At 39.4% G+C, this 20,618-nt stretch overlaps 1 protein-coding gene across 1 annotated transcript in view; it reads left to right on the top strand.

Annotated features, from left to right (window-relative positions):
• The window catches only part of eif2s3 (eukaryotic translation initiation factor 2, subunit 3 gamma), a 36,276-nt gene extending 18,390 nt beyond the window's left edge, over window positions 1–17,886 (top strand). The window contains exons 8-12 of the mRNA XM_059968193.1: window positions 3,897–3,991; window positions 8,899–9,043; window positions 14,202–14,371; window positions 17,086–17,258; window positions 17,536–17,886. Of these exons, the coding sequence (XP_059824176.1) occupies window positions 3,897–3,991; window positions 8,899–9,043; window positions 14,202–14,371; window positions 17,086–17,258; window positions 17,536–17,599 (647 nt within the window). The 3' untranslated portion in view covers window positions 17,600–17,886. The remainder of the gene's footprint in view (window positions 1–3,896; window positions 3,992–8,898; window positions 9,044–14,201; window positions 14,372–17,085; window positions 17,259–17,535) is intronic.
• Window positions 17,887–20,618: the final 2,732 nt, after the last annotated feature.

Genomic DNA, 20,618 nt, shown 5'->3' with positions numbered 1-20,618 from the left:
TGTACACCTGCTGCCCTTGTCACTCTTGCTGTAAGGAGCTATAGGTCTTCGAGGTTCTGTCAGAATACCCTGGACTGCTAACTGTAATGCATGCATTTTGTAGGTAGCACACAGTACAACCACTGTATGTTGTTAGAGGGATTGAAGTTTTAGGGTGATGAGTGGACTTCCAGTTTAACAGGTTGCTGGTGTTGGGTTTCTTGATTGACGTTGGAGGTGCCCTCATCTCTGTAAGTGAAAAGTATTTCTTCCCATTCCTGATCTTCTCGGTGATGGAAAGACTATCAGAGTATCAAGTTATGAGTCACTTCAACAGAATATTCAGCTTCTGACCTGCTCTTGTAGCTACAGTATATATGAGGGAGATGTGGTAGTGCCTGGTGAATGACAGCTCTTGGATGTTGACTGGAGGATACTCAGTGATGGCATTGAATATCCAGGATAGGTGGTTTAAGTTTCTTGCTGGAAACAATAATTATAAGGCAATATTGGTAACTGGCAATCATATGGCACAATAACTATTTGCAAATTATAGGCCCATCCACAAATATTATCTAGGTATCAGAATCAGGTTTATTATCACTGACATATTCTGTGAAATTTGGTATTGTAGTAGCAGTACAATACAATAATAAAATTACTATAATTACTATATTAGAACAACTCATGCAAAAACAGCAAAGTAGGTATAGATCATTCCATGATCAAAGTGTTCATGGATCATTCAGAAAACTAATGGGGAGTGGAAGAAGCTGTTCCTAAAATGTTGAGTGTGCACCATCAGACTCCTCTGCCACCACCTCGATGGTAATAATGAGAAGAGGGCTTGTATTGGATGGTGAGGATCTTTCATTATGGATGCTGCCTCTTGAGACGTTATCTTTTGAAGGTGCCCTTGATAGTGGGGAAGCTAGTGCCCATGATGAGGCAGTCTGAATTTACAACCCTGTGCAGCTTTTTTCTATCATGTTCATTAGTGCCGCCACACTAGATGTTGGTACATCCAGTTAGAATGTTCTCCACGGCACATCTCCAGAAATTTGCTAGTGTTTTTAATGACACGCCAAATCTCCTCAAACTCCTAATGAAATAGAACTGCTGGCATACCTTCTTTGTAACTGCATTAATACATTGGGTCCAAGATAGATCTTCAGAGATGCTAACACCCAGGAATTTATTTATTTTTTTATTTTATTAGTTTTTAATGCATTTCTACAAAACAACTACAAACAAAAAACCCAACACCAAAATGAAGATTAATACAATGCAAAATAAACGTATCAGGTATATAATTCATAACAATAAGGAAACAGCACCCAAAATAAAATCATATAAAGTTAGTATTCTCTCCACCCTCCCACTACAAAACTCCAGGCCAACCATTACAATATGTAAAAAAAAATTAATCAACCCCATAGAGCTATAAGTAGAGAGATATATATATATATATAAAATATGCCTACTACCAAAACTATAATGTAATTCCCATCATAAAGAAACCATAAAACTTACAGGGAAAAAAAAGCTGAAAGTAAGGGGTTATGATACAGAAAAAAAGAATAAACTTAATCTAAAGAGGAGTTGTGAAAGTATTCAAGAAAAGGTCCCCACACCTCATGAAACTTCATGTCCAAATTGAGAAGTGAATAATGAATTTTTTCAAGGTCTAAAGAGGACATAATATCATTAAGCCATTGAGCATGAGTGGATGACAATAGATAATAGGTGCAGAAGTAGACCATTCGGCCCTTCGAGCCTGCACCGCATAGGGCAACATCTTTCCACCTGAGGAAGGAATTTAAAACTGGTCACCCTTTCCACTGGTCTCTTGATTAGAACTGCTGTATGCTCTCCTGATCCCCCTTCCTGAAGCCCACAGTCAATTCCTTGGTCTTACTGACATTGAATGCAAGGTGATGGTTGTAACACCATTCAGTCAGCCAATCTACCTCACTCCTGTATGTTGCCTCATCACCATCTGATAGTTACTGTATGATATCAGCAGATTTTTAGGTGGTATTTGAGCTGTACCTCGCCACTGAGTCAGAGCATAGAGTGGGCTAAGCATGAATCCTTTAGGTGCACTTGTGTTGATTGTCAGAAGAGGAGGGGGTCTGGTTCATTTGCTGAGGATTTCCAAATGCAATTAAGCGTTCTCAAATTATCAGCAAACATTAGTAGCTGAAGATGAGAGATAAATCATTGAAGCAGCTGACGGTGATTGTGCTTGGGACTTTGCCCTGAAGAATTCTTGGAGCTAAAATGATTAGTGTCCAAAACCACTGTCATCATGAGTTTTAAGGTATGACTGCAATCTTGAGGTAGTTTTCCACTTGATACCCTTTGACTACAATTTTATCAGGGCTCCTTGATCAACACTCTTGTCAAATCTTACTTGGTGAGATTTTCATCTCACGTGGTCAATGAGTGGGTCAAGGCTTTGTTAAGTTTTGAGTCATAAAACCAAAACTAGATATTTATAAACAGGTTCGTTTGTGTGGATGGCACCTCTATCACTTTGCTGATGATTAAGATTAGTTTGAGCTGGTAATTCGCCAGATTAGATTGCATTGCTTTTTTTATGAACTGGATATACCTGAAAATTTTTTCCTCATTGCCTTGTAATGCCGGTGTTTTAAGTACTGGAACAAATTGGCAAGATTTTAGTTCTTATTTCACTCTGTTGTGTAATGTACATGTAATTTAAGGCTGTTTCACCAGATTAGCACCCTTTTTTTCCCCAGTTATGACTTGTCCCATCATGGTTTTCTGCACTGTATGAGCCAGGCTTACTCAGCTGGTTTATACATGATAAAATAAGGGCAATGCTGTGCCATGGGGCTGCAGATTGTGGTCATGTATATTTTTGCTTCTGTTAATGGTTTCCTTGGCCTTATGGATATCCATTTTTGAGCTAAAGGATCTGCCATTGTAGTCTCAAACAGCATAGGTAGTGATAGATGTGCTCCATATCCACAAGGACTACATGCTGATTAATGGCCCTGCAGCTGGATGAGACTTCTAAACCTGCTAACTGAGGGCAATGCCAAGTATCCATTGCACTGTACTTGCTACCTGCTGCAAACCTTATCTGGCAGCCATTTCATTTGGGAACTGTTCAGTATTCTCAGTGACGTTGCAAACAACTACTCTTGTTAAAGAATGACACCACAGTACATTCTGTACTCTTTCTCCTTGTACAAGTGGGATAGAATGATCTTTTGGTTTATGATGGGTCATCTGGCACATTATTTGAAAGTTATCTGTGAGGTCAATTCTTTCAAGCAGTTGTATGTGGCAAACTTTTGTAACATCTCTGCTAGCAACACACAAAGTGCAGGAGGAACTCAGTCAGGCAGCATCTATGGAAAAAAGTACAGTCAATATTTCAGGCCGAAACCCTTCAGCAGGACTGCAGGAAAAAAGCCAGTCCTGCCAAAGGGTTTCGGTCCAAAACGTGGACTGTACTTTTTTTTTCCCATAGATGTTGCCTAGCCTGCTGACTTACTCCAGCATTTTGTGGGTGTTGCTCAGATTTCCAGCATCTGCAGATTTTCTCTTGTTTGTAATATCTCTCCTAATTTGGATTCTGTTCCCCACATGCTTGTGAGGAAGACATTCCAAGGTGGAATGAGATGGGAGAGACTTAGTTGTGTTGAATTTGAACTTTTGACTGGCAAATTGTTTCTCTTTTCATCATCATACCTGTTTGATTCTTCATCTCTCCCTTGATCAATTCTCACTGTTTTTGGCTTAATAAAAGTCATTCCATGTTTGTAAGTGCTTAGGTACAGGGAGTAGTTGTAAATTTGAACACATCTTAATACAAAGATAAGGATCGGTGCTGAGGAAAACTGAATACTTATTTTTACATTTTTCTGTTTGTTTTATTCCAGTTATTCGATCCTTTGATGTCAATAAGCCTGGATGTGAAGTAGATGATCTGAAGGGTGGTGTAGCTGGTGGCAGCATTCTGAAAGGGGTGCTAAAGGTATGAACTATTTATCAGAAGAAACATGATGGAGGGGTGGGAAAATGGGCATGGTGCCATAAAATTGATTTTGAAACCTTTGAATAGTCATGTAGTGTTGAGGAATTAAAACATTTTGTTTCATTGTACTCTAATTATAAAACTTACTGCAATACTGTACAAAATATTTATCTTATAAATATATTAGTCCCAGTAGTTTTCTGCTGATGGAAGTGGTAGATTCCAATTACTGCACATGATTCCAAGCTGTTTTGTGGCCTTGAATGAGCTGATCATGGTTTATTTCAGTACACTGGACATTTATGCTAAACAGAGTTAACGCAAATCCCAGTAAAATACAGTACTCAATGTAAGCAATGATATTTTGCTTGATTTTAGTCTAATGATTCAAAGTTCAATGTAAATTTATTATCCAAGTACATGTATGTCACCATATACAACCCTGAGTTTCGTTTTCTTGTGAGCATTGACAGCTAATACTAAGAAACACAATAGAATCAATTAAAAAATGCACAAAGACAAACAACCAATATGCAAAATACAACACACACAAAAGGCTGGAGGAACTCAGCAGGCCAGGCAGCATCTATGGAAAAGAGTACTGTCGACGTTTCAGGCCAAAACCCCTTGGCAGGACTGGAGAAAAAAAGCTGAGGAGTAGATTTGAAAGGTGGGGGGAGAGGAGAGAGAAACGGCAGGCGATAGGTGAAACTTGGAGGGGGGGTGGAGTGAAGCAGAGAGCTGGAAAGTTGATTGATGTAAGAGACAGAAGGCCGTGGAAAAAAGAAGAAAAGGGGGAGAGGAGCACCAGAGGGAGGCGATGGGTGGGCAAGGGGGTAACATGAGAGTGGGACAAGGGGGTGGGAAATGAAGGGTGGTGGGGGAGAGGGCATTAATGGAAGTTTGAAAAGATGTTGATGACATCAGGTTGGAGGCTAAAGTGTTGTTCCCCCAACCTAAGTGTGGCCTTATCTCGACAGTGGAGGAGGTCAATGAACATATTGGAATGGGAAGTGGAATTAAAATGGGTGGCCCTTGGGAGATCCCGCTTGTTCTGGCGGATGAACCATAGGTGCTCAGCGAAATGGACTCCTGGTTGACATCGGGGCTCACTGATATACAAGAGGCCACACTGGAAGCACCGAACACAGTTTTTGACCCAACAGGTTCTCGGGTGAAGTATCGCCTCACCTGGAAGAAGTGTTTGGGGCTCTGAATGGTAGTGAGGGGTCAGGTGTAGCACTTGTTCCACTTGCAAGGATAAGTGCCAGGAGGGAGATCAGTGGGGAGGGACAAATGGACAAGGGAGTCGCGTGGGGAGCGATCCCTGCAGAAAGCAGAAAGTGGGGGAGGGGGAGTGGGAGATGTGTTTGGTGGTGGGATCCAGTTGGAGGTGCTAGAAGTTTCAGGGAGTTGTGTGCTTGACGCGGAGGCTGGTGGGTTGGTAGGTGAGGACAAGAGGAACCCTATCCTTAGTAGCGTGGCGGGAGGTCAGGGTAAGAGCAGACGTGTGAAATGGAAGAGATGTTTTTGAGGACAGCTTTGATGCTGGAAGAAGGGAAACCCCTTTCTTTGAAAAAGAAGGACATCTCCTTCATTCTAAAATGAAAAGCTACATCCTGAGAGCAGATGCGGCGGAAACAGAGGAATTGAGGGAGAGGAGGTGGCATTTCCTCCCACCTTTCAAATCTACTACTCAGCTTTTTTTTTTCTCCAGTCTTGCCAAAGGATTTCGGCTCGAAACGTTGACTGTACTTTTTTCCATAGCTGTGCCTGGCCTGCTGAGTTCCTCCAGCATTTTGTGTGTGTTGCTAGGACTTTCCAGCATCTGCAGATTTTCTGTTTGCAAAATACACCTAATTGTGCAAAGACAAAAAAGAAGAACAAAATTAAATAATAGATTATTAGCTTGTTCACACAAAAAAATGCTGGACCTTAAAAATGAAATGTCTTGATCTACTTTGATGTACTTTCTGCCAGCTCGGGGTTTGTCCATTTAATGAATTAATGGGTGTGTGAAGGAGTAGAGAAGCTGATCCGTAAACATGTTCCATACTCATACTGGGCTGCCGTATTTAGATGCTTGAAACACTTCACTACCAACAAGAAGGTGTGTAGAATGTCATCAATCACTGCATCAGATGACACATTTGACAACAACAGGTATCTATCTCCTTTGCTTCAGTCGCTTCCCACCTGCATCCGCAACACTTGACATGCTCTCAATCTCCTCAACAACTTTAAGTTCTCCTGGCCCTGACTGCTTCGTCCAGTCCCTATACACTTCTATTCCCCATCAAGAAGGCCTTAAATCTCTCCACTTCTCTCCCAACAAAAGAATCACCAGGTCCCCTCCTTTATCTGGCAGATCTGGTCCTCATCCTCAAAAATTTCTTCTTTGGCTCCTTCCACTTTCTCCAGACTCAAGGGGCACCCATGTCGGCTCCAGCTATGCCTGCCTTTTCATTGGCTATGTGGAACAATCCCATGTTCCAGGCCTGACCTGGTAATGCTTCCTAACTCTTCCTTCGCTACATTGACAACTGCATTGGTGCTTCTTCATGTACCTATGCTGAGTTTGTCATTTTCATCAGCTTTGCCTCCAACTTCCACCCTGCCCTTACATTCACTTGTCCATTTCTGACACCTCCATCCTCTTTCTTGATCTCTCTGTCTCCATCTCTGAAGACAAGCTGTCTCTTAAATCCTATCGACTCCCACAGCTATCTTAACAATACTTCTTCCCACCCTTTCTCTTGTAAAAATGCTATTCCCTTTGCTCAGTTCCTTCGTCTCTGCCCCATCTGTTCCCAGGTTGAGGCTTTCTGTTCTGTCATTGTCGGAGGTGACCTCCTCCTTCAAAGAACGGGATTTCCTTTTCTCTACCATTGATGCTGCCCTCACCGCATCTCCCCTATTTCCTAGACATCCATGTTCACCCCGTCTTTCTATCAGCTTAACAAGGATAGAGTTCCTTTTGTCCTTACCAACCACCCCATGAGCCTCCATACAACACATCATTCTTTATAACTTCCACCATCTCCAAAGGGGTCTACCACCACCAAACATATCTTTAGTTTCCTTCCCAATCCTCCCCACCCTCTCCCCGCTTTCCACTTAGCGCAGGGATCACTCCCTCCATGACTCCCTTATCTTTGTGTCCATCCCCACTAATCTCCCTCATGGCCTCAAATAGTCCTTCCAGATGAGGCAGCACTTCACCTTGAATTTGTTTGGTGGGAGGGTCGCCTATTATATCTAGTGCTCCGAAAGCAGTCTCCTCTATATTGGTGAGATCCATTGTAAATTGGGGAACCACTTTGTTGAGCACCTCTGCTTCATTCGCCAAAAGCAAAATTTCCCAGTGGCCAACCGTTTTTATTCCTTTTCCCATTTCGACATGTTGGTTCATGGCCTCCTCTTGTGCCACCATTGAGGGTGGAGCAGCAACACCTAATATTCCATCTGAATAGCCTCCCATGAACATCAATTTCTCCTTCTGGTAAAAAAAAATCCCTCCCCATCCCTCATCTTTCTCCACTCTGACCTCTTACCTACCCATTACCTTCCCCTGATGCCATTCCTTCTTCCCTTTCTTCCATGGTCCCCTCTCCTCTCTTATTAGATTCCATCCTCTCTAGCCCTTCACCTTTCCCGTCCATCTGGCTTCACCCATCACCTTCTAGGTATCCTCTTCCCTTTATTCTGGGATCTTCCCCCTTTCTAGTCCTGTAGAAAAATCTCAGCCTAAAACGTCAACTGTTTTATATTTCCATACTTTCTGAATTCTTCCAGCATTTTGTGTGTGTCACGACACATTTGAGAAGCTTATTACTCTCAGTAGCAGAGGTTCCCAACCTGGGGTTCGTGGACCCCTTGGTTAATGGTAGGAGTCCAAGGCAATATAAAGAGGGGACCCCCTGCTCCAGAGAAAGTATTAGCTGCTAACTGCCTTGTTTCAACTCCCAAAAAGCATTTCCATCGCTCTCATCATTGAAATATATCAATACAAATCAAGGCACTGTACTTTGTTTTTAGAACTATTTTTTATGAGCAAGCTAAGCATTTGAATAAAACTAAATAGGAATATATAATAGTCTATGTTGAAATCTTGTATGGTTGACCACTGCAGGGGTTGCCCAACAGCTGCTTGACTTGGAGCGGCAGAGTTCTATTCTGCGAAGTCACTAGAAATCAGATGGCTTCTGTTCAACACTTATGCAATAAAAATGCCTAATCCACAACATAGGTGGACCTATTTTATCAGTACACTGATGCAATTAGAAATTATATATTTTGGGGTTCAAACCAAAACATGAACAATTCCTCTCTTTTCACAGATGCAGCCTGACCCTCTTGACTTCCTGCAGCAGATTGTTTGTTGCTCCAGATTCAAGTGTGCAGTCTCTTGTATCTATAATTGGAAATAGTTTGACATTTATTTGTCCTGTTAGTTGGTGCTGGCTGTACTTAGTAGTCTAGCACTTCCTAGTTGTTAATTATAAGCTTTAGAAATTTACCCACAATGGAATTTCAATGTAAAAATTAAGGTGAAATTCTTATAACGTAATAGCCAATGTTAGTGTTTCTGAGCCACGTATTGAATATTATACCTGACATCATTGTGCCGTAGCCTTAAGGATGGGCTGGCAGCATTGGTGGTTGAAGAGAGGAGGGAGTCAAAATAGGCAGATTTGTGCTAAACTTCCCAAGATAAGAATTCTATTATAGCTCATATAAATAAAGATATTCCACCAAGGATTTCGTGCCTCTACGGGAAGTGAATAGGTATGGCAGATAAAATTGTCATAAAATAATATTGCACAGAAACTTGTGGAAAAATTAGTGTATGATCATTTGTGATAAAAAAAATATTTGCCTAATAGTGCATGCTTTTATATCTGTAGGTAGGCCAAGAACTTGAAGTTCGACCTGGCATTGTGTCAAAAGACCATGAAGGGAAGCTGATGTGCAAGCCCATCTTTTCCAAGATTGTGTCACTTTTTGCAGAGCACAATGACCTCCAATTTGCAGTTCCTGGTGGCCTTATTGGTAAGAAGATTCCTTTTAAAAGATTTACAATTCTAAGTTTTTGTGATTTTGAAGAACACGAAAGTATCTGTTAGTATGCTGTGTGAATATTATCCACAAGACCCTTAAGTATAGTGTAGGAAGCATTTCCAGTCAGACCAGCAGCATTGTTGTACTGATTGGTGAACAATATTCCACAGGGAGAAATGTGGATTAATGTTTATTTTATGTACTTGGGGTAAGTATTTGCTGTATATATTTTTCTCATTATCCAAAATTCTATGTTGATTAGTCAGAAGATTATTTTAAAGTTGCATTTTTGTTAAATGACTTACCAAACAGGAGTTCAAATTCCATTATGGTTGAGTTAAAATTCAATTTATATTCACTTTGGACTAAAAATCTAGTTTAATGGTGACTGTGAAATTGCTCAATTAGCATTTTTTAAAATCTGGTTTCCTAATAATCTTCAGAGAAGTCAATCTTGTAAATGTGGCTTTTTGCATAAATGAGACTCCCAACACACAGCGATTTTTATCTTTAAATTTAACTCTGAAACTATTAAATTCAGGGATAATCAAAGATGGATAATAAATCCTGAGCATTGCTGATGATGTCTATGTTATTTGAATATAATTTAAAACATCTTAAATTAAGATGTTTTGGTATAACATCAGAATTAGTAGGAGTAAGCTTTATGGCTGTCATTGCTGCACCAGCATTCAACCAGACCATGCTGTTTTTTTTTAAACTTAAAATACTACTACTCACCATATCTCCCATCTAATTTGATCACTTGGAAGTGTTATATTTGGTCCAACCAAATGATTGGTAAAAATTGTAGATTGGTGTGGCCCTAAGCACTGATCCTTGCTTGTCACAATTTGCCAGCTGGAGAGGGGTGACTCATTTTTATGTGGCTTTCTATCTTTTGACAGTCTTGTAATTCACACCACTGGTCTATGTGCTCTAATGTTATTAACAACCTGTGGCGGATCTGTCAAAAGCCTGAAAATCCCAAGTAAACCAGGTCCATAAGCCCCCTCTCGTATTCTATGAGGTACTTGGTCAAAGAATTCCAGTATATTGGCTAAATGAGATCTTTCTTAAATAATTTCATGTTGACTCTCCTTAATATTAAAATACTTAGAAAATAATTTTTTATGCATTTTCTACAACACTACAAAAAAAACCCCAAGAACAAAATAGGAAATTAATACAGTGCAAGATAAACATACAATGGTAATATAATACAGAATATAATAATTGAAAAAGCACCCAAATTGAAGTAGTGTAAACCCCAACCCCCACAAGAAAAAAAAACTCCAGACCAACCACAGCAAAATGTAGGAAATATAAATCAGAACATTCAAACCCCCAAAACTGTAAATACAATTAAAAACAGAAGATAATAATGCTTACTACCAAAAAAAGCTGAAAGCAAGGGACTGAAAAAGAAACTTAGTCAAAAGGAGAGTTATGAAAATACTCAATAAAAGGTCCCCAGACCTTATGAAACTTTATGTCCGAATTAAGAATTGAGTAATGAATTTTTTCAAGATCTAAACAGGACATAATATCGTTAAGCCATTGAGCGTGCATGGGTGGGGCAACATCTCTCCATCTGAGAAGAATTAGATGTCCAGCCAGGAGAGAAGCAAAAGATAATATTCGACGTTTAGTCAAACTCAAATGTATGTCTGTCTCAGCCAAGAAACCAGAAAGAGCAGTTAAAGGGTTAGGTTCTAAATGGCGATTCAGAATACAGGATAAAGTTAAGAAAACATCCCTCCAAAATTTCTCTAGACTAGGACAGGTCCAGTACATATGAATGAGAGAAGCCTCACCACTTTTGCATTTATCTCAAAGAGGACTAATATTAGGATAAAATCGAGATAATTTAGATTTGGACATATGAGCCCTGTGAACAATCTTAAACTGTAAAAGACAGTGGCGAGCACAAGGAGAAGTTGAGTTAACCATCTTGAGGATCAAGTCCCATACCTCAACAGATAAAGGGATATTTAAGTCATGCTCCCAAGCCATTCTGATTTTATCCAAAGGGGCGCACTGTATGGATACTAATTTATCACGAATAAAAGATATTAAACCTTTACACAATGGATTAATAGAAAGAAACAAGTCCATAGCATTTTTCTCGAGCATCTCGGAATTTGGGTAATAAAGGATTAATGAAGTGTCTAATTTGGAGATATCTAAAGAAATGGGCATTATGTAGATTAAACTTAGCAGAGAACTGTTGAAAAGATGCGAAGCGATTTATCAATGAAAAGATCTTCAAAATACCAAATGCCCTTTCTATACCAATCATAAAATGTTGAATCATGCATAGAAGGTAGAAAAAGATGATTATATAAAATAGGACTAGAAAGGGAAAAACCAAAGAAACAGTAAGATTTCCTAAACTGGGCCCATATTCGCAGAGTATGTCTAACAAGAGGATTAACAATTAGTCTAAGCAAACTACTAGGGATTGCAGATCCAAGAAGTGCAGAGATAGATAGATCCTTAGTGGAATTCAGCTCCATTGCTACCCATTTAGGGCAGTCAGACTAGCTATGGAAAGAAGACCAGAAGATAAGACAACGAATGTTAGCTGCCCAGTAGTATAGACGGAAATTAGGTAAGGCCATGCCGCCCTCTTTTTTAGACTTTTGAAGGTAAGTTTTGATAATTCTGGAATGCTTACCCTTCCACAGATAGGACAAAATGATAGAGTCTAAGGAATCAAAAAAGGCTTTAGAAATAAAAATTGGAATAGATTGAAATAAGTATAAAAATTTAGGGAGAACATACATTTTAATAACATTAACACGACCTACCAAGGACATAGATAAAGGTGACCATTGTGACAAACACTGTTTTGTAGAGTACAAAAGATAGGCAAAATTTTCACAAAAAAAGATCCTTAAAATTCCTTGTAACTGTAATACCAAGATTGACTATTTATTGATTGTAAATTGATTATCAACTACTTTAAAGGGGAGGTCATGAAATACTAATACTTGTGCTTCTTTATTAATTGGAAAAAGTTCACTCTCATGTAAATTAAGTTTATAGCCAGAGAACTGGTTAAATTGATCAAAAAGTGAAAACATTGGAGGTAAGGATGTGGACGGATTTGAAAGAAAAAGTAATAGATTATCAGCATAAAGAGAAACTATGCTCAACACCCCCCCACCCCCGATCCCCGTCAATTCAGGACAACTTCAAAATGCAATTGCCAGAGGCTCTATAGCCAAATCAAAAAGAAAGGGACTTAAGGGGCATCCTTGACGGGTGCCACGTTTAAGGTTAAGCAACTGGGATTGCTGAGAATTAGTCAAAACAGAGGTGGTAGGACATAGATATAGTAATTTGATCCAAGAGATAAAACTTCGACCGAGGTCAGATTTTTCTAAAGCCGCAAAGAGGTAGTTCCACTCTATACGCTTTCTCCGGATTGAGAGAGATAATGCATTCAGGAGTCCCAGTTGAAGGTGAGTATAAAATATTAAATAAACGCCGTATATTTAAAAAGGGAAGACGATTTTTAATAAAACCAGTTTGATCATCAGAAATAATAGAGGGTATAACAGTTTCTAATCTATGAGCCAAAACTTTGGCCAAAATTTTAACATCAACATTAAGCAAAGAAATTGGCCTGTAAGAGGAGCACTCTGTTGGATCTTTGCCCTTTTAAATAAAATAATACATGCCTCATTAAATGAGGGTGGCAATTTACCATACGAATCAGATAGTACTGAGAGTAACTGAGGTGAAAGAAGTGAAGAGAATGATTTATAAAATTCTATGGGGAACCCATCAGGACCAGGAGATTTGCCTGACAACAGTGCAGAGATTGCAAAAGATACTTCTTCTAATGATAAAGGCTCATTAAGTTTTGCTTTAGAATCAGATGAAATCGAAGGGATATTCAAGCTATTTAAAAAAAGATCAACATAAATGTTCTCATTCAGGGAGTTGGAGGAATAAAGCCAAGAATAAAAATTCTTAAATAAGTCATTAATTTCTGAGTGATTTGATGTAATATCCCCGTTCTCCTTCTGGATCTTTGTAATATGTTGTTTAGCTTTAGAACGTCTCAACTGATTAACTAGAAACTTGCCAGATTTATCACCATGAATATAAAAGCGATTCTTACTTTCAAGAAGTTGACGTTCAACTGGTTGAGTAGAGAAAAGGTCAGGTTTAGTTTGGAGTTCTACACGCTTCTTATATAATTCAGGGTTTTTAGTCTGAGCATATAATTGATTTAATTCTTTAATCTGATTAATCAGGTCTAATCGTTCCAAATGGGAATTTCTGTTAAGATTCACTGTATATGAAATTATTTGACCCCTCAAATATGCTTTCATAGAATCCCAGACAATCTGGGATGAAATTTCAGATGATGTATTAGTGTTTAGGAAAAAAGTTATCTGGTCCTTAATAAATTTTACAAAATCATCTTCTGATAATAAAGTCGGGTTAAAGCTCCAATGTTTATTCCTTTGAGGGAGACCAGGAAAATTTAGAGACAACGTGACTGGGGCATGATCAGAGATCAGTATACTCTGATAGTCACAAGAATGAACAAATGAAGTAAGTTGATTATCAATTAAGAAATAGTCAATTCTAGTAAAGGTATGATGAACATGTGAAAAAAAGGAATAATCTCTCAGTAGGATGAAGGAAATGCCATATATCAGAGATATAATTTCTAAGAAAAATATTGGTAGTTTAATTACATCAGAACCAGACATTATCAATTTCCGTAACAGATGCAAAGTACAATGTTAGATATTGATCAGCAAATTATCTGCTGGTTCTAATATCCTCAAGTATATAAACTTAAAGCTTTAAGTATTCCTGTTCTTCGGTTACTGAAAGGGACTCAAATAAAATTTCAGTATCTTTCACTTATCTTATTTCTCCAATCTCTAATTAACAAGCTAGTTATTTTTAAAGTGCAATATGAATTCATAGAACTTGGTCTGTGACTCACTTCATTAGACCTTCATTACGTAACTGTAGATAATCAGTAATAATTAGCTTGCATGCTCTTAAATTGTCTTATTTGTTTGGAAACCTCAGAAGAGTTCACAATTATTGGTAATTGGATAGAGGGGAAATGGTTCCTGTGCTATTTTTTTCAATACTGGAATTTTTGTTTTAGGTGTTGGAACAAAAATAGACCCAACCCTTTGCCGTGCTGATCGTATGGTTGGACAAGTTCTTGGTGCTGTTGGAGCTCTCCCAGAAATCTTCACAGAATTGGAAATTTCTTACTTTCTTCTCAGGCGATTATTGGGTGTGCGTACAGAAGGTGATAAAAAAGCTGCAAAAGTGAGTTGAGTACCAAGTCCATTTGAAGTAAATGTGTTTTGAAGAATATAATTTGCTACATTGATCTGTTGAAGTCCTTTATTTTGCAAGTAATGGCAGAAAATTCAGGCAGTTCCTACTCGGTTGTATATATTTTAAAGAAATATCTTCAAAATGCAAATACTTTTTGACCATATTATACGTTTTGTATATAATTAGCCAAATGAATTTCACTTGGTTAACCTTAGCAAAATATGAGAGTACTTGAGTAAGTGTGTGTGTGTGTATGTGTGTGTGTGTGTGTGTGTAACAGCACATCCCGATCGTTTTGGGGGATTTTAACCAGGCCAACTTGAAAAGGTCTATATTATTACCAACAAATCACTTGTAGTACTAGAGGAGCCAACACACTGGGCCACTGTTACAGTACCATTATGAGCACTTACCATGCTATCCCATGCCCATGCTTTGGAAAGTCTGATCACCTGGCTGTACTTCTAGGAGTCTGAAGATCCTCCGGAGTATGGGCTACAAGAGCACAGTCATCTGCAAACTGCAGCTCCAGGACCTGTTCTCTACAGAGTTTGGTGGTTGCATGTTAAAGAGGTTGCCATCTAATCTGACGTCCACTGCCACACCACTGCTATCCTTAATCTCGTTGTGGAGAAGCTTGGTAACACACAGGAGGAAGATGTTACAGAGCACTGGCGCTAGCACACACCCCTGCCTCAACCTTGTGCATACAAGGAAAGGCTCGGACTTCTCCTATGGTCACCTGAGCAGTCATCCCATCATGGAACTGGCGGAGGATGTTAACAAATTTATTGGGACAGCCAAACCTGAGGAGGACATCCCATAAGAGCTCTCTTTGCACAGTGTTGAATGCTTTGGGGAGGTTGACAAAGGCCATAAACAGGTCTCGATGTTGCTGATGAGCCACTGAAGCATCACCTTAGCCAGGACCTTTCCAGCAACAGAAAGGAGTGATGTGCCCTTACTATTGCCGCAGATGGCCTTGTCACCCTTGTTCCTATAAATTACAAAGATGTTTTCATTTCTCCATTGCTGTGGGATGTTCTCGTCAGTCCAGGCCTTGGTGATATAGGGAGAGGGTACACATACATATGTGCCCTCCATTCTTCAGTAACTTGGCAGTGCATGGGACTTATTGTTCTTAAGGGAATGGACAGCTGATAGAACCTCCTGGAAGGGTGGTGGTGGACTGGGGTTGTGGATCTTCAGACCGTCCTTACTGTGGCAGTGAGAGCATACAGCAGGGTGGGGCTGACAGTCAATACTACCAAGACAAAAATGGTTTGTCAATGGAGTGCTAGTGTCCCACCCACTCTACCTGCCTTCACTGTTGGTGATGAAAAGCTGTCAGTAGTGCCATCTTTCAAATATCTGGAGAGCATTCTCTCTGAGGATAGCGGCATTGACAACGACATCCAGAGCTACATTAAACAGGCATCAGCTGCCTTTGGGAGACTTTGGCGTAGAGTCTTTCAGAACAGGAGCCTTCGTCCCTCCACAAAGGTCGCCGTATACCAAGAGGTCTGTGTCACCACCCTCCTTTATGGCTGTGAAGCTTGGGTAACCTGCAGCCGTCAACATCAAGTCCTTGGAGCGCTTCCACATAAGCTGCCTTCAGCGCATCCTGGGAATTACTTGGTGTGAGTGGGTGCCTCACACTGAAATACTTGTGAAGACCAACTGCAGAAGTATTGAGGCCATGATCACCCAGCGTCAGTTGCAGTGACTGGGGCACGTGATAAGGATGCCCCATGTGGGCTACCCCGCAGAGTGTTAAACGGCCAGCTACATCACGGTTGACGCTCAGCTGGAGGGCTGATTGGAAAGCTCCAAAACCTGGGCCTCTGTATCTCCCTTTGCAACTGGGTCCTCTACTTCCTAACTGGAAGATCACAATCTGCATATAGATATGTCAGCTGGATGAGTGGTGTCACAGCAACAAACCTGCACTTGATGTTAGTAAGACCAGAGAACTGATTGGGGGTTTCAGAAAGGATAAGATAAGGGAGCACACACCAGTCCTCATAAAGGGATCAGAAGTGGAAAGAGTGAGCAATTTCAATTTTGTGGGTGTCAAGGTCTCTACGGATCTATAATGGGCCCAACATAATTGATGCAACTGCAAAGAAGGCACGACAGCAGTTATATTTCATTAGAACTTTGAGGAAGTTTAGTATGTCACCAAGCATACTTGCAAATTTCTACAGATATATCGTGGAGAGCATTCTAACTGGCTGCATTTCCATCTGGTGTGGGTGGAGAGGGGGTGGGAGGGAGCATCAAAACAAGCTGCAGAGAGGTGTAAACTCCATGGGCACTAGCTTCCACAGTATACAGGAAATTTTCCAATGAGGGATACCTCAAAACGTAACATCCATCATTGACCCCTATCACTCAGGACTCAGGACATGCCCTGTTCTCATTACTACCGTCAGGAATGAGGTACAGAAGCCTGAAGGCATGCACTCAGTGATTCAGGAACAGCTTCTTCCCCTCTGCCATCTGATTTCTGAATGGACATTGAAATTATGGATACTACCTCACTATGTTTCATTGGTTTATTTTTGCACTATTTAATATGTGCATATACTTATTGTAATCTGGGTCTTTTTTTTTCTTTTATTATGTATTGCATTGAGCTGCTGCTGCAAAGAAAACAAAAGGTGTGCCGGTGATATTAAAGCTGATTCTGATTTTTTTAGGTTCAAAAGCTATCCAAAAATGAGGTGTTGATGGTAAACATAGGATCCCTTTCTACTGGAGGAAGAGTCAGTGCAGTGAAGGCCGACTTGGGAAAGATAGTCCTCACAAATCCAGTATGTACAGAAGTTGGTGAAAAGATTGCTCTCAGCCGAAGAGTAGAGAAGCATTGGCGGTGAGTGAAGGAAGTGTGTATTTTAAAAATAGGAATCTGAGAGATTTGGAAATCTATATTGAACATCTCAATTTTCTTCGTAAGGAAAGATGTGATGAGTTTGTTTTATAGGGGAACAAATGCTATTACAGATTTCAGTGTAACAGTATTTGATGCCCAGAAAAACAAACTCAAGATTTAACTGACTAAGAGTTTATTGAGCAGATTCTTGATGCATTGATATCATTCGAGTAGGTATGTATTTCTTGTAAAAGCTAATCAACTGTTTCTTTTACAGATTAATTGGTTGGGGTCAGATAAGAAGAGGTGTAACGATAAAGCCAACAGTTGATGATGATTAAAGCTGGAGTGCATATTATCATTGAAGAGGACTAGTTGACTACCTGCAGCGGTGCACACCATTTCCGTATTCTCTTGAATGCTACTTAAACTTTGTTTAGAAGAACTTCTGGTATCATGCCAGTAAATTTGAAAAACAGTGATTTGTTTTTACTATTTCAGATATCTCCCGGTGATGAAAATTGTCTAATTTATATTTGAGTGCAAGTTGTCTTCAGAGAGAATGAAGTTCCATTCAGTCAGATCTGTGACCACTGACAAACATTAAAAAAGTGTTTTGACATTTAAATTTGTGTTTGTTTTCATCCTCTTTAGTGCATACTCTTTCCTTTCCCCATCTTGATTATTTCCTTTTCTTTTTGTTTGCATTGCCTGGGATCCTATATTAAACAAAGTAAATTCCTGTGGTGCATTTTTAAATTATGATGCAAAAAAGGGTGGAAAATATATAATGATGGATTCAGGTTCAGAAAGCTGTTTGATCTGTTTGAGAATGAGGTGGGGTAAAAGCTGGAGAGGTTGCACTGTTGATAAGGGAGAAAATGAGAAGTACTCAGAGAACACATTAGAGGGCTCATTCATAGAGGCAATTTAGGTTGAGCATAGAAATAAGAAAGGTGCAATTGTGCTGATAAGATTAAACTACTGATTCCCCAATAGCCAATGAGAGATGGAGAAATAGGTATCAGTCAAATTATGAAAAGGTGCAGAATCAACAGGGTCATCACATTGGGGGAATTTATCTTTCCCAGCATTGAAGGAAATTTCCTTAATACAGGAAGCTTAAATGGGTGTAATTTCTTAAGTGCATCCAAGAGGGGGTTTTGAAACAGTCTGTTGAGAGTCCAACAGGGATAAAACATACTGTCTTAGTTTTTGAAAATGGGCCAAGCTAGATTACGGACCTGATAGTGGATGAGTATTTTGGGAATAGTGACAAGAATTCATGTTCTAAGAAGGTTATGAATAAAGATAAAATTGGATCTTGCAGGAAGGTACTAAATTGGGGGAGGGTAAATTACGGTACAATGGAAAAGGACAGGAGCTAAGGGGTTTTGATTGGGATCAGTTGCTGTCAGTTTAAATAGTTTAAAAACAAACTTTATAAGTTTAGAGGACCTGAGAGGCCATAAATACAGTCTGGAAGGAAAAGGAACTTTAAAATCAGATGGGACTTTGAGCACTTTCCCATTACCTTTATATTCCACAAAGTAGGTGATTCGGAAGGCCAAAAGGAGTCACAATATCCTTGGCTCACAAATTCAAGGAAAGTCTGAAGGAATTTTAGGCTTGTGTTAACAAAAAGAGGTTAGCTAAGGAGAAGGTATGTCCACCCAACAATAAAGGAGGTCATTGCTTAGTGTCAGAATAAGTGGTTGGGTACTTTGTCGGTATTTACTGAGAAGGATTTGGAGGATAGTGAAAACTGAGTGTGCATCCTAATGTGCTGGGATATCTTGACATTGAGGAGGTAGTGCTGGATCTTCTGAAAACATTAAGGTGAATAGGTTTCCAGGGTTTGATGGCATATCTCCCAGAATCAAAAAAGAAGATTGCTAGCTAGGCCTTTGACAAGGATCTTTGGTGTCCCTATAGGAACAAATGAGGTCTTAGGGGACTGGAGAGTAGCAAATAATGTACTTTTGATCAAATAGAGAATAGGGATAATCTGAGAAATTATAGGCCAGTAAGCCTCATGTCAGTGATAGGGGAGTTATTGGAGAGGGTAGTGAGGAATAGGATTTATACACATTTGGAAAGACTTGTCTGTTTAGGGACAGGTAGTATGATTTTGTGTGGAACAGGCCACATGCCCTACTAATGATTGAATTTTCCGAGGAGGTGACAAAGGTGCTTGATAGGGTAAGACAGTGCCCTCAGCAAACTACCAAGAATTACCTTTGAATGCTTCATTTGAAGGAGGAGAGATGAAAACTGTCACAGGTATACAGTGGGAGGGAGAACTCTTCAACAACTGGGCTAAAATGAAAAGTAGCAACAAATGAGACCATACCTTGGTACTTCACTTTGACTGCTGAGAATGGAAATCATTTTTTTTATTTTGTGATCTTTATGTAGCTGATAAGTGCATTATTTAATTTGAAATATTCAAGAGCTTTGTCTGGCCAGCTCAATCTTATGTTAATGCTTGGAAGTCTCAAGACATTGAGATTAAAATAAACTAATAAAAATTATATGATAACAGGAAACCTTAATTAGCCAGAGAAAACATTTTGACAACAATTGGTTAAGTTGTCTGTGTTTGAACGCAAGAACAAAGGTTGATTTTAAGAGTCTTCCTCACATTCAAGTGAGTGTTCGGTGTTATCCTTGGTTATTTAGAGTGATCTACTTGGTTACTCTTTAAAATAGATAGATGAACCAGATAAATAATCTAGTCGGAATTCCAAGCAGCTGTTGAGTGGTGCATTTGGCATCTGTAACTTTACAATAAAGATAGGAAAACTACCCGAATTCTTGCTTTGGTAGAGCAAAGTGATCAAGCCAATGACATTAACTTGTGCTTCTTCTGTCAGTATTCAATGTCCAAGCTTGGTCATCAAAGGCATCCAGTGGACGAAGTACCAACGATATGGCATTACAGATACTTGCATCAGCAAGCAACAAGGGAGAAGAAAAATTGATAGAGGGAGAAAGCCAAAGCCATGATTCAGAATAATGGGTAAATTCTGAGACTGCATTAAACATGCAGTGATTTTATAATTACTTGGTGGTAGCAACAACAAAAATATAATCAAATAAAGTCTGGAAAGTAAAATATTGTAATCATGAAGCATGAAATTAAAATATTGCTGGAAATGCAGAGAGGTGTGTTCATCAGAACTTGTTACGAGCCTTAAGTAAGAAAAGGTCATTTTATCCTAAACGATTGCCAATGCATCCTGAAGTGCCAATTTTTTTCACATTGACAATGCATCACTAAGTCCATATTTGTATACTAAATCTATATCCTGCAACGATCTACAAACAAAAGTTCTGAATTAAAATATCTTCATATTT

The sequence above is a fragment of the Hypanus sabinus genome, chromosome 4, assembly GCF_030144855.1.
Source record: "Hypanus sabinus isolate sHypSab1 chromosome 4, sHypSab1.hap1, whole genome shotgun sequence".
NCBI lineage: Eukaryota > Metazoa > Chordata > Chondrichthyes > Myliobatiformes > Dasyatidae > Hypanus > Hypanus sabinus.
This window is presented reverse-complemented; position numbering and strand designations above follow the sequence as displayed.